The sequence below is a fragment of the Conger conger genome, chromosome 14, assembly GCF_963514075.1.
Source record: "Conger conger chromosome 14, fConCon1.1, whole genome shotgun sequence".
In the NCBI taxonomy this organism is placed as follows: Eukaryota; Metazoa; Chordata; class Actinopteri; order Anguilliformes; family Congridae; genus Conger; species Conger conger.
The window spans coordinates 5,977,841-5,996,647 of NC_083773.1; the positions used below are offsets into that span (position 1 = coordinate 5,977,841).

Consider the following 18,807-nt stretch of genomic DNA (forward strand, 5'->3'; position numbering starts at 1 on the left):
ACGCTGGACTTTGTGTAGCGGTCTCACTGCGCTGTTAGCGCAGGAGCGCAGTGGACTGTACGATCTGGGTGACTGTACAAAAGGTGAGTCAGACTCAGGGAACTTTTATTTGCTCAATGGGTGACGCTGTGTGCTTTTGTTTTGCGTCAGCGAACAGGAGCACCCTTCACACGTTGTACACGTGAGGGGGCGGGAGGAGGGTCCGGAGGGGGGGTCCGGGGGGGGGGGGCGTGTTAGCCGTGGACTTAACCGGGAGACCCGGCTGGACCTGGACAATCTTTTCCTCCGGCGGGGAGTGTGAACGTACCACAGATCCTGAGACTGTACCAACCCGGCTGCTTTTACTTCCAAGTCTTCCTGACTGCATTGGCTGGTCCTCAGAGTGCCTTCACTGACTTCATCTCACAGGCAACAGCCCAGCAACTCACAGGGTCGGACCGACAGACAGACGGACAGCGAAACGGTAGGCAACTGAAATTGTTTTTGGGACAAGGTCAATGTAGAGTGCCGGCTGGCTCGCAAGCCACAGCTCAACATGGGCGAGAAAGTCATAAATCTCGCAGAATCTGCGGTCATAATAAGAAGGATGCATTAAGTACACCAGTGTAGCTTATCATCCAGATTTTATGGCAGGTATAACTTCCGGTCATAGAGGAGATGAAAGCACGTGTGGATACGCATCCCGGCGTGGTGTCAGATTTAAACCCTGTTTAGAATGCCCATGCATATATATACGGAACTGCGTTAAAATCCGGGCTCAGATTTATCATCCGCTCCGTTCGTCTCCAGGAGAGCCTTAATGTGTGTCTGTGGGATGTGAAAGAAGCTGTCCGTTTTGCAGGAGACTTATTGCTTCCATTAAAATGAGTGTGCTTATCGGCTCTTTGAGGGCTGAGGGCTTTGAGAATATGTACCAGGCGGGCTATAGAGCCTCCAGCCAGCTGAAGCTGGGCAGTGATGCAGGTTTATACACTCAGTGAGCACTTTATTAGGAATTTATTAGACTTAGTTTTGAGACTTATTAAGTATTCTGCAGCTGTAGCCTATCCACTTAGAGGTTTAATGCGTTGTGTGTTCAGAGATGCTCTTCTGCATACCACTGTTGTAATGTGTGGTTATTTGCGTTACCGTCACATTCCTGTCAGCTTTGACCAGACTGTCCATTCTCCTTGGACCTCTCTCAGTAAGAACGCATTTCTGCCCACAGAACTGCAGCTCACTGGATGTTTTCTGTTTTTTGCACCATTCTCTGCAACCTCTAGACATTATTGTGCGTGAAAATCCCAGGAGATTAGCAGTTTCTGAGATATTCAAAACACCCTTTCTGGGACCAACAATCATTGCATGGTCAAAATCAATTAGATTACATTTTTTCACCATTCTGATGGCTGATGTGAACATTAAATGAAGCTCCTGACCTGTATCTAAATGATTGTATGCATTGCACTGCTGCCACACAATTGGCTGATTTGATAATCGCAACAGGTAGGTAGGTGTACAGGTGTTCCTAATAAAGTGCTCTGTGTATGTTCATGTGATGCCTAAGCAGAGTTCAGTTTATGAAACAGCTTTCATATGCTGCTTTGGCCGTAAAAACCTTGTTGTCAAGCCTGGTTGGTCTTACTGAAGACCTGGTGAATATTCAGGGCATAGACCTGCAATGCAGGGCTCTCGGATAACATTTTTTTCCAAGGAGCATATGTGCTCCTAAGTTGGGAAATTTAGAAGCACACTAATGCATCTGAATTAGTAAATGTGCTCCCAAATAATTTATCCAGTTAGTACACATGCTTTTTCAGGAGCAAGCACTGTAGAGCTGTGTAATGGTGACGGCATTAGATGGGTATCGGTGGCATCTCAGGGGACATTAGAGGGGTATCAGAGGGCATTAGAGGGGTATCATAGGTATCTCAGAGGGCATTAGAGGGGTATCAGTGGTATCTCAGGACATTAGAGGGGTATCAGTGGTATCTCAGAGGGTATTAGAGGGGTATCAGTGGTATCTCAGAGGGCATTAGAGGGGTATCAGTGGTATCTCAGAGGGCATTAGAGGGGTATCAGAGGTATCTCAGAGGGCATTAGAGGGGTATCAGAGGTGTCTCAGAGGTCATTAGAGGGGTATCAGTGGTATCTCCGGTCCTGTGTGCACTGCAGTGTTAGACAGGTGTCCCCAGGCTTCAGTGACCCATATGGGGCAGATCCCAGGGCCCTCCCACACAGGCACCAGTGCTGTAGCCAGGTGTATGGAGTAGCCAGAAAATGGCAAGCATTGTTGGGCTGAATTGCCTGTTCTCATTCTTATGCTGCTATTTTAAATCAGTGGTCTCCAACCCTGGTCCTGGTGAGCTGCAGGCTCTGCTGGCTTTCGTTGTTACTCTGCACTTAATTAATCCGTTAGAGCAGTTAATTGCACAGTTAACTCACCTCACCCAGGTCTCAATAGGGTGCTGATTTTAAGGTAAAAACAAAAACCAGCAGACCCTGTAGCTCTTCAGGACCAGTTGGAGACCCCTGTTTTACATTATGCTATGTTATGCCACATTATGCTATACTAGGTTATGCTATTACTAGGCAAACAGACCATCCGCCCCAGCTTTTACAGGTCCCATTCCCGTTGCTGTAACTGTACAGTCCACTCATGGGTGTGCTTGTCTGGTGTTTCTGAACCTATAAAACACTCTGCAAACCCTGTATCATCTCATCAAACCCTGGCTTCTGGTTCACTTTGTTGGATAAATTGCCCTAGGCATGAGCAATCAAGCTCAGAAAAATATTTGAATCCAAAACAATTATGTATTTGACCCAGGTGTGGTACAGTATATTACTTTTTTATCATTTCACATCCCTCAACTAATTTCTAGATCCTTGGTCTGTCTTTGTGCTGGTGTTTTTTTTTTGTTGGGCTTTATCTCATTGCTAAGACAGAATGCAAATTTTTCAAAGTGAAATATATTTCTTTAACTTCCAGATAGATGCTATTGTCCACTGTGTCACGCTAGTTGCAGATGAGACTGGGCAGGGGGTGCTTGCTAACTGGACAAATTACACCATAATGGTGGCACTTAGGAACTCCCTATTTGACATAGTTGTCGTGTATTATCTACTAATGAAGCAGAACACAAGAGTTTGTTGCTTCCTCTCATCTCAGGACAGTCACTCCAGTGTCCTCTCAGGGTGTATTGTATCAACACATGTCTATTCATAAATAATGACTAAACTTGTGAGTGTACGGGTTGGTTAACTGAACTTGGACCATAATAAAACAATGTGACCTGTTTACTGGGACAATACAGGACGGTACTTGGCAAAAGGCAGTTTTTCTGATTTATACCAAATATTTAGCCTGGAAATTTTGTAACTTTGATCTGACCCTTGGCATACTTAAAACATTACAACCGTCAGCATCCTGTTGTTTGTTTTTCTCTATCAAAGTGATGCCATAGTCCCTTATTTTGCACATAGTTAATGATTAGGGTGCTTTTAGCTTTGGATTTCATAGATTTGTTTATTGGTTAAACATTCACTTTGGAATTTTATTTTGTAACCCAAATAAAATTGTGCTGCATGTAGGTGATTTCAGTACTGGTATTCTGAAAGAACAATTCAAAATACTTTAGCAAACATGTAGTTTTTGTAAAACATTCAAGTAAAACATGTAGTTCCAAACTTTAGCAATTTATTAACAAGCTAAAGCAGTGTCCTTCACATAGCAGGCAAGAGCAAGGTCAACTACAATACAGGGTCGTGAAGGCACCAGTTCTATACCCCTTTCACAGGACAAAACGTACGAAATGAGGTGGCATTTAACCAAGTGGTCATCGTTACCTCTGTATGCATGTATGCACCCCTTCATATGGAAGCCCCCCTTTGTACTCCCAAATCAGCATTCATGCATACTGAAGCTGAATACATTAACCAAATGGTCATTGTCACCTCTGTGTCTGCCTCACCTTTGGTTCTAAGGCCATCAACCACCTCCTTTGACAAATTCACCAGCAAGCCTAAATTAGCCTGCTAATCAGATCGGCCTCAATTTTCTTACACATTCTTCTGAAACCATTTAATATTTTTACAATGTACATTTTACATCACTAACAGAAATAAAAGCATATTGCCATGGACATTTTCATAGCCTTTAACAGATTTGTCTTGGTTAAAACTAGTAAATTTTTGGTTGGCTGCTGTACTCTTCATAATTTTAGGATTTTTTACATTCATAAGCTTGTCTAATATATAGGGCGTGCAGTGAGAATATAAACATGACGTACACTTTTGACTTTTGTGATGGGTACAGGACAGTGGGGAAGGGGGGGGGGGGGATCAATAAAGTATTATCCTGCTGAAGATTCTGGAGACTGAAAGGGTGTTAATCTATTATCACTGTGAATAACCTTGTGTTAAAAGGTGAAGAACTGTGCAGAATGCAATGCTTTGTTTACAAAGCTTGCTGTACCTAAGGCACCGTCACACTCTTCCCAAGTGCAGAGTTTCACTGTTAAATGCGAATCAAGCAGTGGAGGAGCTTTGTCAAAATCCTAAATGCCGCCATGCTGACGGTGTGTCTGTTCATTTCTTTTTTTGCAGAAACAAACGACTGCAGAAACGTGGATAACGGAAGAGAAAGAGTCTGATTCAGCTGTGAAAAAAGCTTTGGGTGAGTTTTGAAAAGCGTGTCTTACCCAATCTTACACAAACACAACAATGTGTCTCAGACTTTTTGGGCTGTGCTGTCCCCATGTGTCTTTCAGTTGGCGGTCTGAGTGGCCTTACATTTACAAGCAAATGTATTAAATCAAACTCACAGGATAAGGAGTTGTCTTCTTTTACTTCATGCTGTGATTCTCAGTCTACCCCCCCATCCTGCTTCTCCTTCTTCACATCATCAGAAATGACCCAGTCCCCTTTAGCAAATTCCCCTTTTGACCAATATCTACTTCAGAAGTAAAAAAGAAACCAGAGAATTTATGTTCCACCCTCAGTCCGGGGCTAACTGACAGTGGCCTTAATGGTCTCCATTGTCCTTGAAACTTCTTGAATGCCACCTAAGACGAGTGACCTCTGACCCTAGGGCCTGTAGAAGTCCTCAGCCTGCCGTATTTGCTTACACAGGAGGGCGAACATTTTGCAATTCCATAGCTCTTACCACAGATAACCTTATTTATTTTCTTAGCATAATGCCCTTGTCTAGGATGCTGTACTTTGCCTGGCTTATCCATTTACTCTGGTGACTATTTACTGAAGCTGTTTGGGCTATGTGCCACACTCATATGTGTAGCAGCATTGTACAACTTGGCACCCATACTCAGAACATCCTGATTATTAACAAACAGTACAGCAGTGTTTGAGTGTACTGAGATTAAGTGGGTAAGCTAGGCGGAAAACGTGGGGCTTTTTTCTCTCTCTTCCCCGTTTGAGAAATTCTTTCAATGGAAAGCCCAGTGGATTTAACTTGAGGACTCAGTTTTGCACCCCTCTGCTTCACAGACATACACTAAAGTGGTGGATGTACAGGGAAGCTCTGATGTTCCTGTTCAGTGGGAGACACTGAAGTATTAATGTGCATGTTACAGGCGTGGGGTTCTCGTATTTCTTTGTAAACTGAGACTTGGTCACGTCCATAAAACGTTCCTTCTCAGGGTCCTCCTAGAAGACACGGCAGGACTTTCAGTTAAACAGTTACTCAGGAATAGCAGACAACCGAAACGGATACAAGGTGTCCTACTCTCTCCACTGTGCTCTTGTGTTTTGTTTGACAATCACCAATTACCGGGCATATACAACACTCACACACACAGCAAGCCTAATTTATTTAAAATTAGGACTACAGATTTTTGGCTCATTGTTCACTAGGTTCCCAGTCTTTCGGATGCGTCTGTCTCTCTTTCCTTCCCTCTCCCTCTCTCATTTTCTCCCCCTGGCTGCCTCCCTTCATTCATCCCTCAAAATCAAATAGCTTTGTACTTGTTAGTATGAAAAACCCAGAGTATTTCTAAATTTCTTTGTGTAGTATAAAAGAACACATATGAGATTTCCAAATATTCATTTTCCAAGATTTAATTTTACAGAGACATTACTGTATTTAATTTTTAAAAGTAACATATTATTGTAAGCAATTCACTACCAAAGTCTGCAGAATAACTGTGGCAAGTTCTCCAACATGCTTGGAACAACCTCCCTGCTGATTGTCTTATAGAACTTCAGGACAGCGCTGGCTATCTCAGAGAAGTGATGCAGTTTTAACACCGATGGGTGGTTACAAAAAATATTGATTTGATTCAGTTTTCAACTATTCGGCCAAATTACTGAAACGTAATGTAAAATGTATAGTATGTTTATTTAGGACCTTTCATTTAATTATTTTTGAAAGAATTTTATCTGTACAGAATGTTATACACGTGCCTAAGACTTTTGCACAGTACTGTAGATAATCCAAGAAAGAATATCAAGTAAATAATAATAACTTATGTATTATTATATGAACAGAAAAACCAATAGCAGGTGGTATTACTTATGAAAGCAATGATAAAGCATTTTCTTTAAGAAGAATGAGGTAGCTGGTTTGTAGCAGTAGCAGCTTAGTCATGGTCCCTCGGGTGATGGAGTGCCGCTGTGTCTCTGACTCAGGAAGAAGGCTGTTTTCTACCGCACTCATTTCTTTCAGCCGAGTACCGTATGATTGTAACGCAGTGAAATAATACCTTTGATTGACCCTTCCCGCTCCCTCTCTCACAGATAGCGGCTTGTGTAGCGGCCATGGCCCCTGCTGTGGGAGGTCCTGTGGGGTACACCCCCCCAGAAGGCGGGTGGGGCTGGGTGGTGGTGGCCGGAGCCTTCATCTCCATCGGCTTCTCGTACGCCTTCCCAAAATCCATCACCGTCTTCTTCAAGGAGATCGAAGTCATCTTCGACGCCACCAGCAGCGAGGTGTCCTGGATCTCCTCCATCATGCTGGCCGTCACGTACGGTGGAGGTGAGTGTGGTTGCGGGGGGGTCTGTCTGTCCGTCCATCTTAAGCTTTCTGAATTGCTTTCTGAAATCTGACTCGTGGAGTGTGAGAGATGTGTTGGAGCCAAGATGTGTGGCCCCACTGGGTTGGGGAGAGGGTGTGATAGCCCTGGGTTAACTGGAGAACTGGTATTGGGAAACTAAGGATAATCTTTTTGTCCAGTGCTATACACATGAGTTTAAGGCCTGCTAAGAGCAGGTGTGTAATTACAGTGTCTGTCGAAGCTAGCAGCGGTTTGCTTGAGGGCAGCGCTGATTTCCTACAGCAGGGATATTGGATGTTGACTAAGAGGGGCACAGGGCCACATAAAGCTGCCAGACCCATTAACGCAAGGTCAAACAAACCTGAGTACGCCATGGATTTTAAAATACTGCACTAACATTAAACAGCATTGAGTCTGAACTAATAAATCTGGTACGCATTTTAGATGTTGAGCCATGTCGTAATTGTTCATATTTTTCTTGTCACCCTTTAGCAGAGTGTACGGTCAATGCATTGCTGCAAAACGAGACAAAATTATTTAGTAGTGGACTTGTTGCACTCAGTGGGTTCAAATAGGTGTCGTTTTGCTAGTTTTCCATCATCTCGCACATGCAAAAAAAGGCGGGAGTATAGAGTTGAAATGCCAAGGCTACAGATAGTGATGATTTATGTACATGTGATTTAATTTACATGTGCTTTGGACTAAAATTCTAAATAAGACGTTATATCCGACTCCAGTGTTTTTAAATCCGATTCCTGCAGGTCATGTTTGTGTAATAGTGTGTGCGTTGGTACAGTTTGTCAGTTAGAAAGAGAAATTCCATGTGAGGATTAAAATAACACTACGTGTGGATCTACCACAGGCTCATGAGGAATTACTACCGACTGTAATCATACTGTACTCATTGATAATCCATTAATACAGTGGATATCAGCACATATGCTTAGTCTGCTGTACAGAACACGTGCAGCCAAGGGCAGTGCATGGAAACACAGCTCTCACAGAAGTTATTTATTTATAAGAGAAGTAGTTCTACTGGAGGAATCCCACCAATCTTCACCTTGACAATACAAAAAATGAAAATAGTTTCCAAAAAGTGCACAAGCTGTCTTTCACTTCAAAAATCTGAGCAAATTGACAGGGTGTCAACAATGGCAAAATGCAACCATCTATTAGAACTACCCACTGTGGCCAGCCAAGGGTAGGGAGCTGCTTTAATAACCTCTGTAATAATCTGTAAGCAGGGTCTACATTACCTGGATCATGCCTCTCTTCTGCCCATCGACATTCACCCCTAGCAGTGTATGAGCATTCTGCCATTCGGGTGGGCAAAAGCCCTCTTCAGCTTAATAATATTTAATGACAGTGAGACCTGATTTTAAACCCAGGGAAATGCACTGTACAAAAAGGACAATGGGTGAGCGGTATGGCTATTGGCAGAAAGCTGTATCACCACATATTGTCTAAAGTAAGACAGATTTTTCCCACCTGCTTGTGGGCACAGATAGAAATTGCATTGCTATCTGCTGCCTGTTCACAGAGCTGATTTAATTTGCGGTGTACAGGAGGACGTAATTTGGCCCTTTGAGCCTGGTGTAGGTGGCATCACTTCGTCTCCCACGTTAAAACTGTCTGAGGGCTGCAGTCCCGTGAAGTGAGGTCAGGGAAGACTAGAGGAGCCCCTTGTCACAGACGACAAAAAGCGCTGATGTTTCCCTGTTGAGCGGTGGATTAAGCAGATTGGCTAGGAGTCAAGTAGCCTCTTATTAAAAAGAGCTGGGCCGTTCTAGCTGGGCCGTTCTCTGTGGAAACATTGTATGACACTCCCCAGAGATAGTCTGTCTGTCGCAGGGCTTTTGTCTGACGTAAGCTTTTTCTTGTGTATGTGTGCGTGTGTGGTTCCCTTTGAAAACTGTGCAGAGTGAATCCGTTAATTGCAGGCTATATGATAGGTGAGATAAGGTAGATGCCAGCGCTGAGAGAGGTGGTTGGTGATGTCAGACAGGCGGGAGTTGTTTCCCCTGCCGTGCTCTTCTGCACGTACAGGGATCCGTGAACAAAACCAGGAACAGGACGTCCCTCTCAGAGCGCCCTCACTGTTCCTGTCGGAAATTCAATCTCTGATCGGAGAACAAAGCCCAACTTGTCAGTGACCGAACTGCTCCCTTTCACCAAAAGCTGGAACCTGCCTTACCTGCACAGGTGTCACCCCCCCCTCAAGGGCTCAACAGCTGTGAGGATCATATTGTTGCTACACCAGGGCTCGAACCACCAACCTTCCGGGTCCCAGTCATCTCCCTTAGCCATGAGACTATAGGCTGTATGAACTATGATTATGGGTAGTGAACTATGCTGTGAATTAATTCCTCATGAATAAACATAGGCTGTAGCTTGCAATGTAATTTTCACCCTGTGTGAGAATTCCAGCATAACGTCTGGACATAGTGGTTTATTAACTGTGGTGCCTTCAAATGGCTTGGCAGATTTGGCAGCCATTTTGATAAGAAGGAAATTGCACATAGCATTTTGCCCCCAAAGCCAGATTAAGTGGGTTAAAGCAACAGCTTTGAGCATGGAGACTCAGTGTTAGAACAATGCCTTATTGTCCCTGTGTGCGATACTACCAGAAAGATTGGGACAAAGCGGGCGTGAAGGGGCAGGATGCAGGGGCTAGTCCCAGAATGCTCCTCGCTTCAGGCTAGCGCCCACTGTCCGAACACCACGTGCCCCACTGACAGCAAACGCAACAGAGGCCCTACTGTACTTTAGATCAGTGCTATGTCCATCCCCAGTGTGATGTCCATCCCCAGTGTGGTTCTGTTACTGCTTTTTGGGACTGAGAAGGGTTTGGCAGTCAGGGCTTCTTCAGAATTTCACAGGAATTTCCAAAACAAATCTGAAAGTTACTTCAGGATGGATTCAAAGAACAGCAGGTAGTTTTAAAACAGCATATTACGTAATGTAGTGGTCCAAGTAAATATCTCTCATAAATACCTTTTCAAACTGCATATTATGCAACCTTGCTAAGCTGCTATTCCCCATTCATTTAATTCAGTTTCTCAGAAGATGAACGCAGACGCATTTCTCGGATAATGTTGGTTTTCATGGAAGACGTGGAGTCTTCATGTTCTGCCGAGCAGCGCTTTAAGTTTCTCAGTGGCCAAATTTTGTGAAATTTCTCAGAACCCATCATGCTGTGAAAGGAGCTATTACAGGTTTTAACCCTACACCTCCACGTTGTAAAAAAAGCCTTAACATGGTGACATCCTGGTTTTTGAGTTTCCATGACAACCAGTCACACATTCCTTTAAAGCAAGCGGCACTCTGTCAACACTCATCGCCGCAATAACATTTACTGGCAGCCACAATTAAATGCATCACCTTTGTTCTGCCGTGTATCTTCAAGGCACGATGGTCAGATGTGATAAAATCATAAAATCCAACATCAAAAGTGAAAAAGGTCTGTAAGATGATGCTCAATTTGCTTGCAGCTTCTAAGTGCTTGTTTGCAGTGCACCTCTGTCCCAATTCCCATGACTCCTTCTTCATCGTCTTGCCTTTCACACGGGGGTGTGCAATCACATACATCTCACCTTATTTCTCTTTTTGTCCCCTTCTGTGAATCTTAAAACTACTCTTGCTGACAAATGGGTCTGGAGGGTTTCTAAACAAAGGCTGTCAAGAGTCCATTGCTTTTTTGCTTAATTGATCTTGTGTTCAGCAAGGACAATGCGGAATCATCCTTCACAAGATGGCACCCGCTCTCATTTGGACCCATTTGTTTTAAGAAGACTCGGCAGGCCAGAGAGATACTGACAGCAAAGCCCATTCTTAAAATGGAGGTCAATCCACAGCAATCCTAAAGCAAAGCCCATTCTTAATATGGAGGTCTGTCCACAGAATCACTGGGAAATAGTCTTAGTTATAACAATCTTGAATAAATGGTGGCTTTCACCTGTGTTATGATAAATCACATAGGTTTTGAGTTGGGCTCCCATGGGGCTGGCTTGGCTAACTCTGAGACTCTTGGTTCTTAAAGCATGGCAGGCAGCCAAGCCAACAAATCAAATAGCCATTTCTTTCAAGAAGAGGGACAGAGTCTTTTCAAAATTAAATGGCTTTTATACAGCACCATGCCTTGTAGCTTGTTGCTGGTTCCTGAAAATAGTGCATGCAGTTGCCAAAAACATTTTGGCTGAGTAAAGACGAAAAGGAAAGTAAACACTAGATGGAGATGATTGAAGATTGAAGGAACATTAGACTCATTAGTCCAGTCAAGTCTCATGAGACAGGTTATCCACATTTGGAATCAGCGGGCAACTGTGTGCCTAAACTACATCCATCCTCACTGCTTTGTCGGCCATTCCAGGATATGTAATCGGCGAGTCTCCCTTAGGTCTGCACTGTCCCCCATTAAGAGACAGAATTGGTTTCCAGTAGAACTTCCAGTCCAGATTGCTGTGTTGGGTCTTGGGACCCGGCATAAGCTGTGAACTAGGAGAAAGGGAACGTGAAGACAGCAGGCATTCCATCTCAGCTCTAAACAGCTCTAACTGGGCTAATTCACAAGAATGAACCAGCTGACTATCACAGGTACGCTAAAACCAACCAGTGCCCGAGGTCTCACTGTACGCTGGATCTGCGGCTAAGCAGGCAGTGTGTAACCAAGCAGGCCGGTCTCCAGAGCGAAGAGGTCCAAGTGCTAGAGTTGGTGAACCCATGAATAAGCTCATTAGCGGAACTGTTCCTCGTTGGCATCCTGTCGACATGGCGACTACATGCATGCATTGTTCCCATGTATGCCCACGTACCCTCTCAAACACTAAGAGGCAAACAAGGCTGTTCTTTGTGGTCAATAATGGAGCAATACACTAGCATGCTGCCCCCCCCTTTCCCTCTCCCCCAGCTCTCAAAAAGACTAGCTGTACTCATTGGAGTTTAAAGAGAGGAGCTACTGGGGAGTAGGCATGTCTAAAAGCTTCTAGAGTATCCAGGAAGAGGCCCTCCCATCATGTACTGGATCTAATTTTATATTGAGTATTAGGACAAAACATTTCCCTCTTGCTACTGTATGTTTCCTTTTATTATCAGTGCTCATTACCATATGAATTCTGTCATATTATTGCAATAGGCCACTCACATCGAATTACTGTTAAAGCTTAAAAAAGACTAAATTAGTCATACAGTATTTTGGTACAATAATTCTTGGCCATGAAGATTAGAAATGTTGAGAGACTCGTATGTATTTGCAAGTACAAGTGTGTGTGGGAAACGGAAGACACCTGAAGACATAAATGTAATGGCTGCAGCCTGTTTTTGATGTGCATGCAGCTCTCCACTTTTTAAGTGAAGCACTGTCCATGCCCCTCTGTTTGTCTTCTGGCATTGGCTTCTCTGATCTGTTTACTCCCATCAATCAGTTATGATATGACAGTTAGGCTTTGCTAACCACAAAATTAATAGATTGTGGATATTGTGTCCCGTCAGTGTTTTGAGCAAACGGACCATAGCACTGGTTTGCTGTAGGGGGTTCTTGAGACATCACCCAATCTGCTGGGTTCAGCATTGGCTGACTGCTTTTCGGTCATCATGTCCCCTGGTGAACAGAGGGTAGGGTGAACAGAGTGTCCCCCCTCCCCCCCAAAAAAGGAAAAGTCCCTGTTGGCCTTCTGAGGAATAAAACACATAGTAAATGGCTGGCATCTATATAGCGCCTTTATCCAAATCGCTGTACAATTGATGCTTCTCATTCACCCATTCATACACACACTCACACACCAACGGCGATTGGCTGCAATGCAAGGCGCCAACCAGTGCGTCAGGAGCATTTGGGGGTTAGGCGTCTTGCTCAGGGACACCTCCGCACACCCTTATGAGGCTCACATTCTTCACACCCTCACAGGAATCCTGCTGTGCTGTTACATAAGCCCCCCAAACTGCTGTTGAGCAAGCAAATATTTTATGTTCAGTAATGGGGATACAATCAACCAATTAGGTATTTCTTCAGGCAAATGTTTCCTCAGAGAATGCTCTCCAACAGTAGAATAACAATAGAGTTAGTGTTGTAGCTATGGAATGCCCTATTCTCAGAGAGTAATGGCCGTGAATCTAGTTCCTCTTCACCACAATTCAGCAATTCTCATTATATAGTACTTACAGTCAATTTCTAAAACATAAAATGGTGGCAGTGGATTTGTGTTATTTTTTCATTTGAACTGGCTGGGAGTTCAGCCTTAGCCAAACTCAAGCAAGTTTTCACACTTTTTGTTGGAGTATAAGTGCACAAGCTAATTCTGTATTTCCCAATTCTAATATGGCATTTTGACTCTAGCCAGGACTTAATTGGAAACCATCTGTATTCTCTTACTGTCCATGCCATCTGGCAGTGCTTCTTTCCAGCACTAAGAAATATATAGCAAGTGCTTTGCTATCTCAGTTTCTTGACAAGTTGCCACCAGGGTATCTGTGTGATAGTATCCAGGACCACTTATAGGGGCCACTGAGCAAGTTCTGATTTCACCTGGATTTTTCTCAGAATATGCAAATTATGTATTGTCTGTGTCCCCGGTTGCAGTCTTTGTCTTTCTCTGTCCTAGTTTCATGCAAAGTTATTTTGTTTGTGTTGACATTACCATTTATAGAAATGTAATTTAAGTTGAGAACGACTAATGTGGAGTGCTTAAAGAAATCTCAATGAGAATTGCAATGCAATAAAACCTAGGCCTGTAGTTAGAGATCCCCCTAGTGGTCAGATGTGGGATTTGTTTAGTTTTTCCACAGACTAACAGACATCATCTGTACAGGAGCATACTTTACCTATAGCTTTAACTTGTTCAGTATTGTTCAGTCATTAAACTACTTCTGTAAAACAAGCCTGTGATGGCAACCAATAAAGTGTAACTCAATCTTTCAATGTCTTCTCATATCTCCTCAGGTCCAGTCAGCAGTATCCTAGTGAATAAATACGGGAGCCGTCCAATCATGATCCTCGGTGGCTGCTTGTCTGGCTGTGGACTGATTGCCGCCTCCTTCTGCAACACAGTGCAGGAGCTGTACTTCTGTGTGGGAGTGGTGGGAGGTGTGTCTTGCTATTTAATCTAACAGTTAGAAGGCTAGTGAGGAGTCTGATGTTTAGGGTTCAAAGTTTCATTAAGTGGATAATAAGTCAAAACCAAACTTCCCCAACTTTCATATATGAGGTGTTGATATACTTTATATTGCTAAGTACGTCAAAAAAAACATACAATTGAGAAATGTCAAATGTAAAAGCTTCAATATTTAATTGTTTTGGTGGATTCATTTCAGGTTTGGGACTGTCGTTTAACCTCAACCCGGCACTGACCATGATTGGCAAGTACTTCTATAACAAGCGTCCAATTGCTAATGGCATTGCCATGGCTGGCAGCCCTGTCTTCCTGTCCACCCTGGCACCCCTCAACAGCTGGTTCTTTGATCAGTTTGGCTGGAGGGGCAGTTTCCTCATCCTGGGGGGGCTTCTGTTGAACTGCTGTGTGGCCGGGTCATTAATGAGACCCATCGGACCCAAACCACAACCTGTGAAGGCAGCCAACACCATCGAGTCCAAGCCAGCGGGCAAAGGCAAAAACAAAAATAGCGTTCTGCAGAAGATAAACAGCTTCATCGACCTCTCCCTCTTCACCCACCGAGGATTCCTCCTCTACATTATGGGCAACGTTGTCATGTTCTTCGGCCTCTTCTCTCCCCTAGTGTTCCTCAGCAACTATGCCAAGAGCAAGGACATTTCCAAAGAAAAGGCTGCTTTCCTGCTGTCCATCCTGGCTTTTGTGGACATGGTGGCCCGGCCCTCCATGGGTCTGGTGGCCAACACCCGACTGGTGCGACCTCGGATTCAGTACTTTTTTGCTGCATCTGTCCTATACAACGGCGTGTGTCATGTGCTAGCGCCATTCTCAGAAGACTACACTGGCTTCATCATCTACGCCATCTTTTTTGGCTTTGCCTTCGGCTGGCTCAGCTCTGTGCTCTTTGAGACGCTCATGGACCTGGTGGGCAGTCAGAGGTTCTCCAGCGCCGTGGGCCTGGTCACCATTGTGGAATGCGGGCCAGTGCTCCTGGGGCCTCCCCTACTGGGTGAGTCTTCCGATTCCCAAATTCTCCTGGTGAAATGTGTATAAGGTGCTGCACCATTCACCTAGAAAAGATTTAGGATTCGTTCTTAAATCAACTGCTGGGGTGATCGTGTGGGGTAGTGATCAGGGCGGAGCAAGCACAGATTGTGAAGGTCAGGGGTTTGATACATGGACTGGGCACTGCTGCAGTACCGAATGGGGAAAATGCCTAATTTGCATGTCCTTCATTTTTAGAGACTAATGCTTTGCTTTGCTATGACAATATGACAGGCATACTGAAGCAAATTCATTTCCCTCTTTGTCTCCCCAGGCAAATTCAATGACATCTACCATGACTACAGGTACACCTACTACAGCTGTGGGATTATCTTGATGATTTCCAGCGTATTCCTTTTCGTGGGGATGGGAATAAACTACCGGCTGCTGGACAAGGAGAAGAAGGAGGAGGAGAGGCGGGCAGAGTTGGAGGCCAAGGATGCCGAATCCAACGTAGACAATGCATTCAAAGACAGGGAGGCCGATGCTGACGTGCTGACGGCCCTGAGAGCAGACGAGGACTGCAAAACCGCCGAAGACGTCGTTTAGCACCCCTCTCTCCCGCGGGACGGCTACCCCGCAGGTCTTCTGTCTGCACGTGATGAACGTCCAGTACATTTCAAGAATAACAAGCTAAAGACTAGCTCCTTCACAGGTCCGGCTGGCAGTAGCGTTTATCTGGCAGGCAGATTTACCATGTTGGCAGAATCTGGAGGCAAATAACTGGACTTTCATTACGAAGAAGTATTTAGAGCTCCAAAGCATACAGTACTATGCAATATGTCTCTATCAGAGGCAGAACATGATTCACACATTCCAGAGTAACCTTTTTTTGCACAGCCTGAGCAATGAGCTTCTACACACAAGTTGAATTTAGCTTCAACTATGCTTCCTTCCTGCCAGTATACTTTTAAGATTTAGATTTGCATTTATTTTCTACTGGGCCTTAGCTAACTAATATTATTTCTATAATTTCTATCCAATTAATTTTATTATTTTCATTTAAAATAAACAGTATTTTTTTTAATGGATACAACTATGTGGACTATGGACTGGTTTTACCCAGCTAACAAGTTTCAGTTCTTGGAACATTCCTGGAATATCAGAAAGGTTGGGGCAAATAATGCCAATATACCTTAAAACATTATCAAAAGTCACAAAGAGCAAGGTGAGCATAGACTCATTGTGTTATCCCAGTAAAAAAAATGTAATAGAAAATTAGTGAATAGAATTGGGGGTGGCCATTCACATTCATTTTACCAGGAATGTTATACAATTGGACTATTTTCAGTTTGAGCATTCATGACAGCAAATATCAAACAATTCTTATCCTTAGGTTTTCTCATGACTAAACAACTATCAGGGTACGTTGCTGTAATTGATTCAACAACCCATTTTTCTATTTGTTTTAAAATGAATTTAGATCGCAGTGTTATCTCACAACCAACCATCTAAGTGGAATGTTCCATAACTTCTTAAAAGTATGTCATGTTAGCATGGAATTTCTATTCTATGCATAGATGTTGCCTGTAAAGCGCTTTGATCTGACAATTATTCAAGTGTGTCTTTATACATGAGTCTGTTCAATATAAAGTTCACGCGCAAGTTTGTGTAAGTAGCTAATAATTGGTATATCATGTTGACACCTTGGGCTCACGTGACATTGAAAATAGTTTTTTAAATGTCACATTCTTTTCACATTCCTATTTGGCTGTAAATATAGAAACATAAACATTTCCCTGAAAAACAATATTTTCTCCATTGAAGTGGAAATTAAATGATGATTATACCCTTATTGGAATCTTTGCAATATTCTCAGATTAATCAAAAACGTCTAAATGAAACGTTACAAAACAGATCCCTGAATCACATTGAAAAAATTTAAAGTGGGCGTAAGAATGTAAAAAATGTGTGTAGTACTGAATTTGTATACAAAGCCATGAAAGTGAAAGTTATGTTTTCCATTAATGTTTTACCTGCTGAAGTGACAATTTATCTTGCCCCCAGCTTCCCAGCAAGTTATTGTGATATTTCACTCTATCACTTCTGGCATTAATACTTAGGCAAAAACATGCACGAGAGTACATGCAGGATACTGCTCAAACGTAAGCGTGACTGCTTTGCTGCCATTTCTGGAACGTTTTAAGCCTACATTGACAGCAAATTGTTTATAGTTTGTTCATTTATCAGGGACTGTCCACAATTAAATTACAACTTCACCAGTAGCTTCAAGCTCATTTCATCAGCAGTCACCGACATGCTCTATGGATCAAAACGAATAAGTTAAATTAAAAATACATATCTTCATGGAGCGTGATTGATCCGGCAGTGCAATAAGCTCTATTTCTTAAATCTCACTGCTCATTTAAAAAATTTCCCTTGAACCATGAGGGTGCTATCAGACTATCTCTGATGATTTAATTGCAGCCCTTGAGAAGGAATATACCTCTTGTTCGTGAACAGTGATACAGTGTAAGGATGGTAATTACAGCTCTAATCACATTGCACCAAGTAGAATACAATTATCTACTGCACTTATCGACTACTGATGTGATTAGCTATCATATAGCCCTCATTTTTCCTGTCTCAGTTGCACAAGATCAAAACGGGACTAAGAGCTAGGCGAATTTAAGTGTATCTTTGAATGTGCGCTATGGAATATACTTGTTGAAACACATCCTTAGAACCAGCCTTCAAGGTTGAAGTGTCTATTTGAGTTGTGTGCATATAGCAATGTTTATAACTATTTTAATATCTGAGAATGGTTTTAAGTACATTTATGTGTAGCAAAAACAGTATTCATGTGTTCATTTGTATAAACAGTTTGATGGTGTTCCTTTTTCTCCATTTTAATATGCATTTCACGTTATAGGATGTCAGCATATGATTTGCTTAACTGTATCAATTGTGATTAGCCACAAATGTATTTGTTTGAGTGGTAGTGTCTCTCCCACAAAGACGAGCCTACTCATGAAGTAACATATTTTATTAGGAAATGTGTGAAAATAATGCAAGAACCAAGTTTTAGTTAACTTTGTATAGCAACATTGTTGATATTTATGTCAGAATTTTAGTTAGAATTATTTTGGAAAGGCAACAGCTAGTGATTATTCTTTTTATACTACTGCATGAATAAGCTGGGCCTCATATTGTTTGTTGAACTGTACTACAAACTTCTTTTTTTTAAATGACTGTCAACATGGATTGGTGTGCTAGTTTTCCATGTATTGCTGTGTGATCACCGTAGTGCCAAAATAGCGAAGAAAGAAAGATGAAAGATTTTTAAACAGCATGAATTCTGATGTCTGAGTTATTATGTGTATTCTGAATGAGTGAATGAATAAACTGTTTAAAAAAGTGCATTGTCTCTTGTTTGGCTGCAGCTAAAACTTGGTGGTTGGACTCTAAACTCACAAAAATAACAGCACTCTATTCGGTTCCACAGAATATGTTGACGTGCAAATAACTTTCATCACTTATGCTTGCCCCATCAATTGTGTGTGTGAGTGTGTGTGTGTGTGTGTGTGTGTGTGTGTGTGTGTGTGTGTGTGTGTGTCTGTAAGTCGCTTTGGATAAAAGCGTCAGGCAAATTACATGTAATGTAATGTAATGTGTGCGTATGTGGGTGCTCTCATCTGTGCATGCTTGGATCATGGCACAGCCTGTGTAAG

At 42.9% G+C, this 18,807-nt stretch overlaps 1 protein-coding gene across 1 annotated transcript; it reads left to right on the forward strand.

Moving 5' to 3' along the window:
• Positions 1–294: 294 nt before the first annotated feature.
• Positions 295–18,496, forward strand: LOC133110296 (monocarboxylate transporter 1-like). Its single transcript, XM_061220298.1, has 6 exons — positions 295–463; positions 4,585–4,654; positions 6,733–6,970; positions 13,924–14,067; positions 14,295–15,101; positions 15,411–18,496. The coding sequence occupies exons 3-6, from the start codon at positions 6,754–6,756 to the stop codon at positions 15,683–15,685; spliced, it is 1,443 nt and encodes a 480-aa protein (XP_061076282.1). The 5' UTR covers positions 295–463; positions 4,585–4,654; positions 6,733–6,753; the 3' UTR covers positions 15,686–18,496.
• Positions 18,497–18,807: the final 311 nt, after the last annotated feature.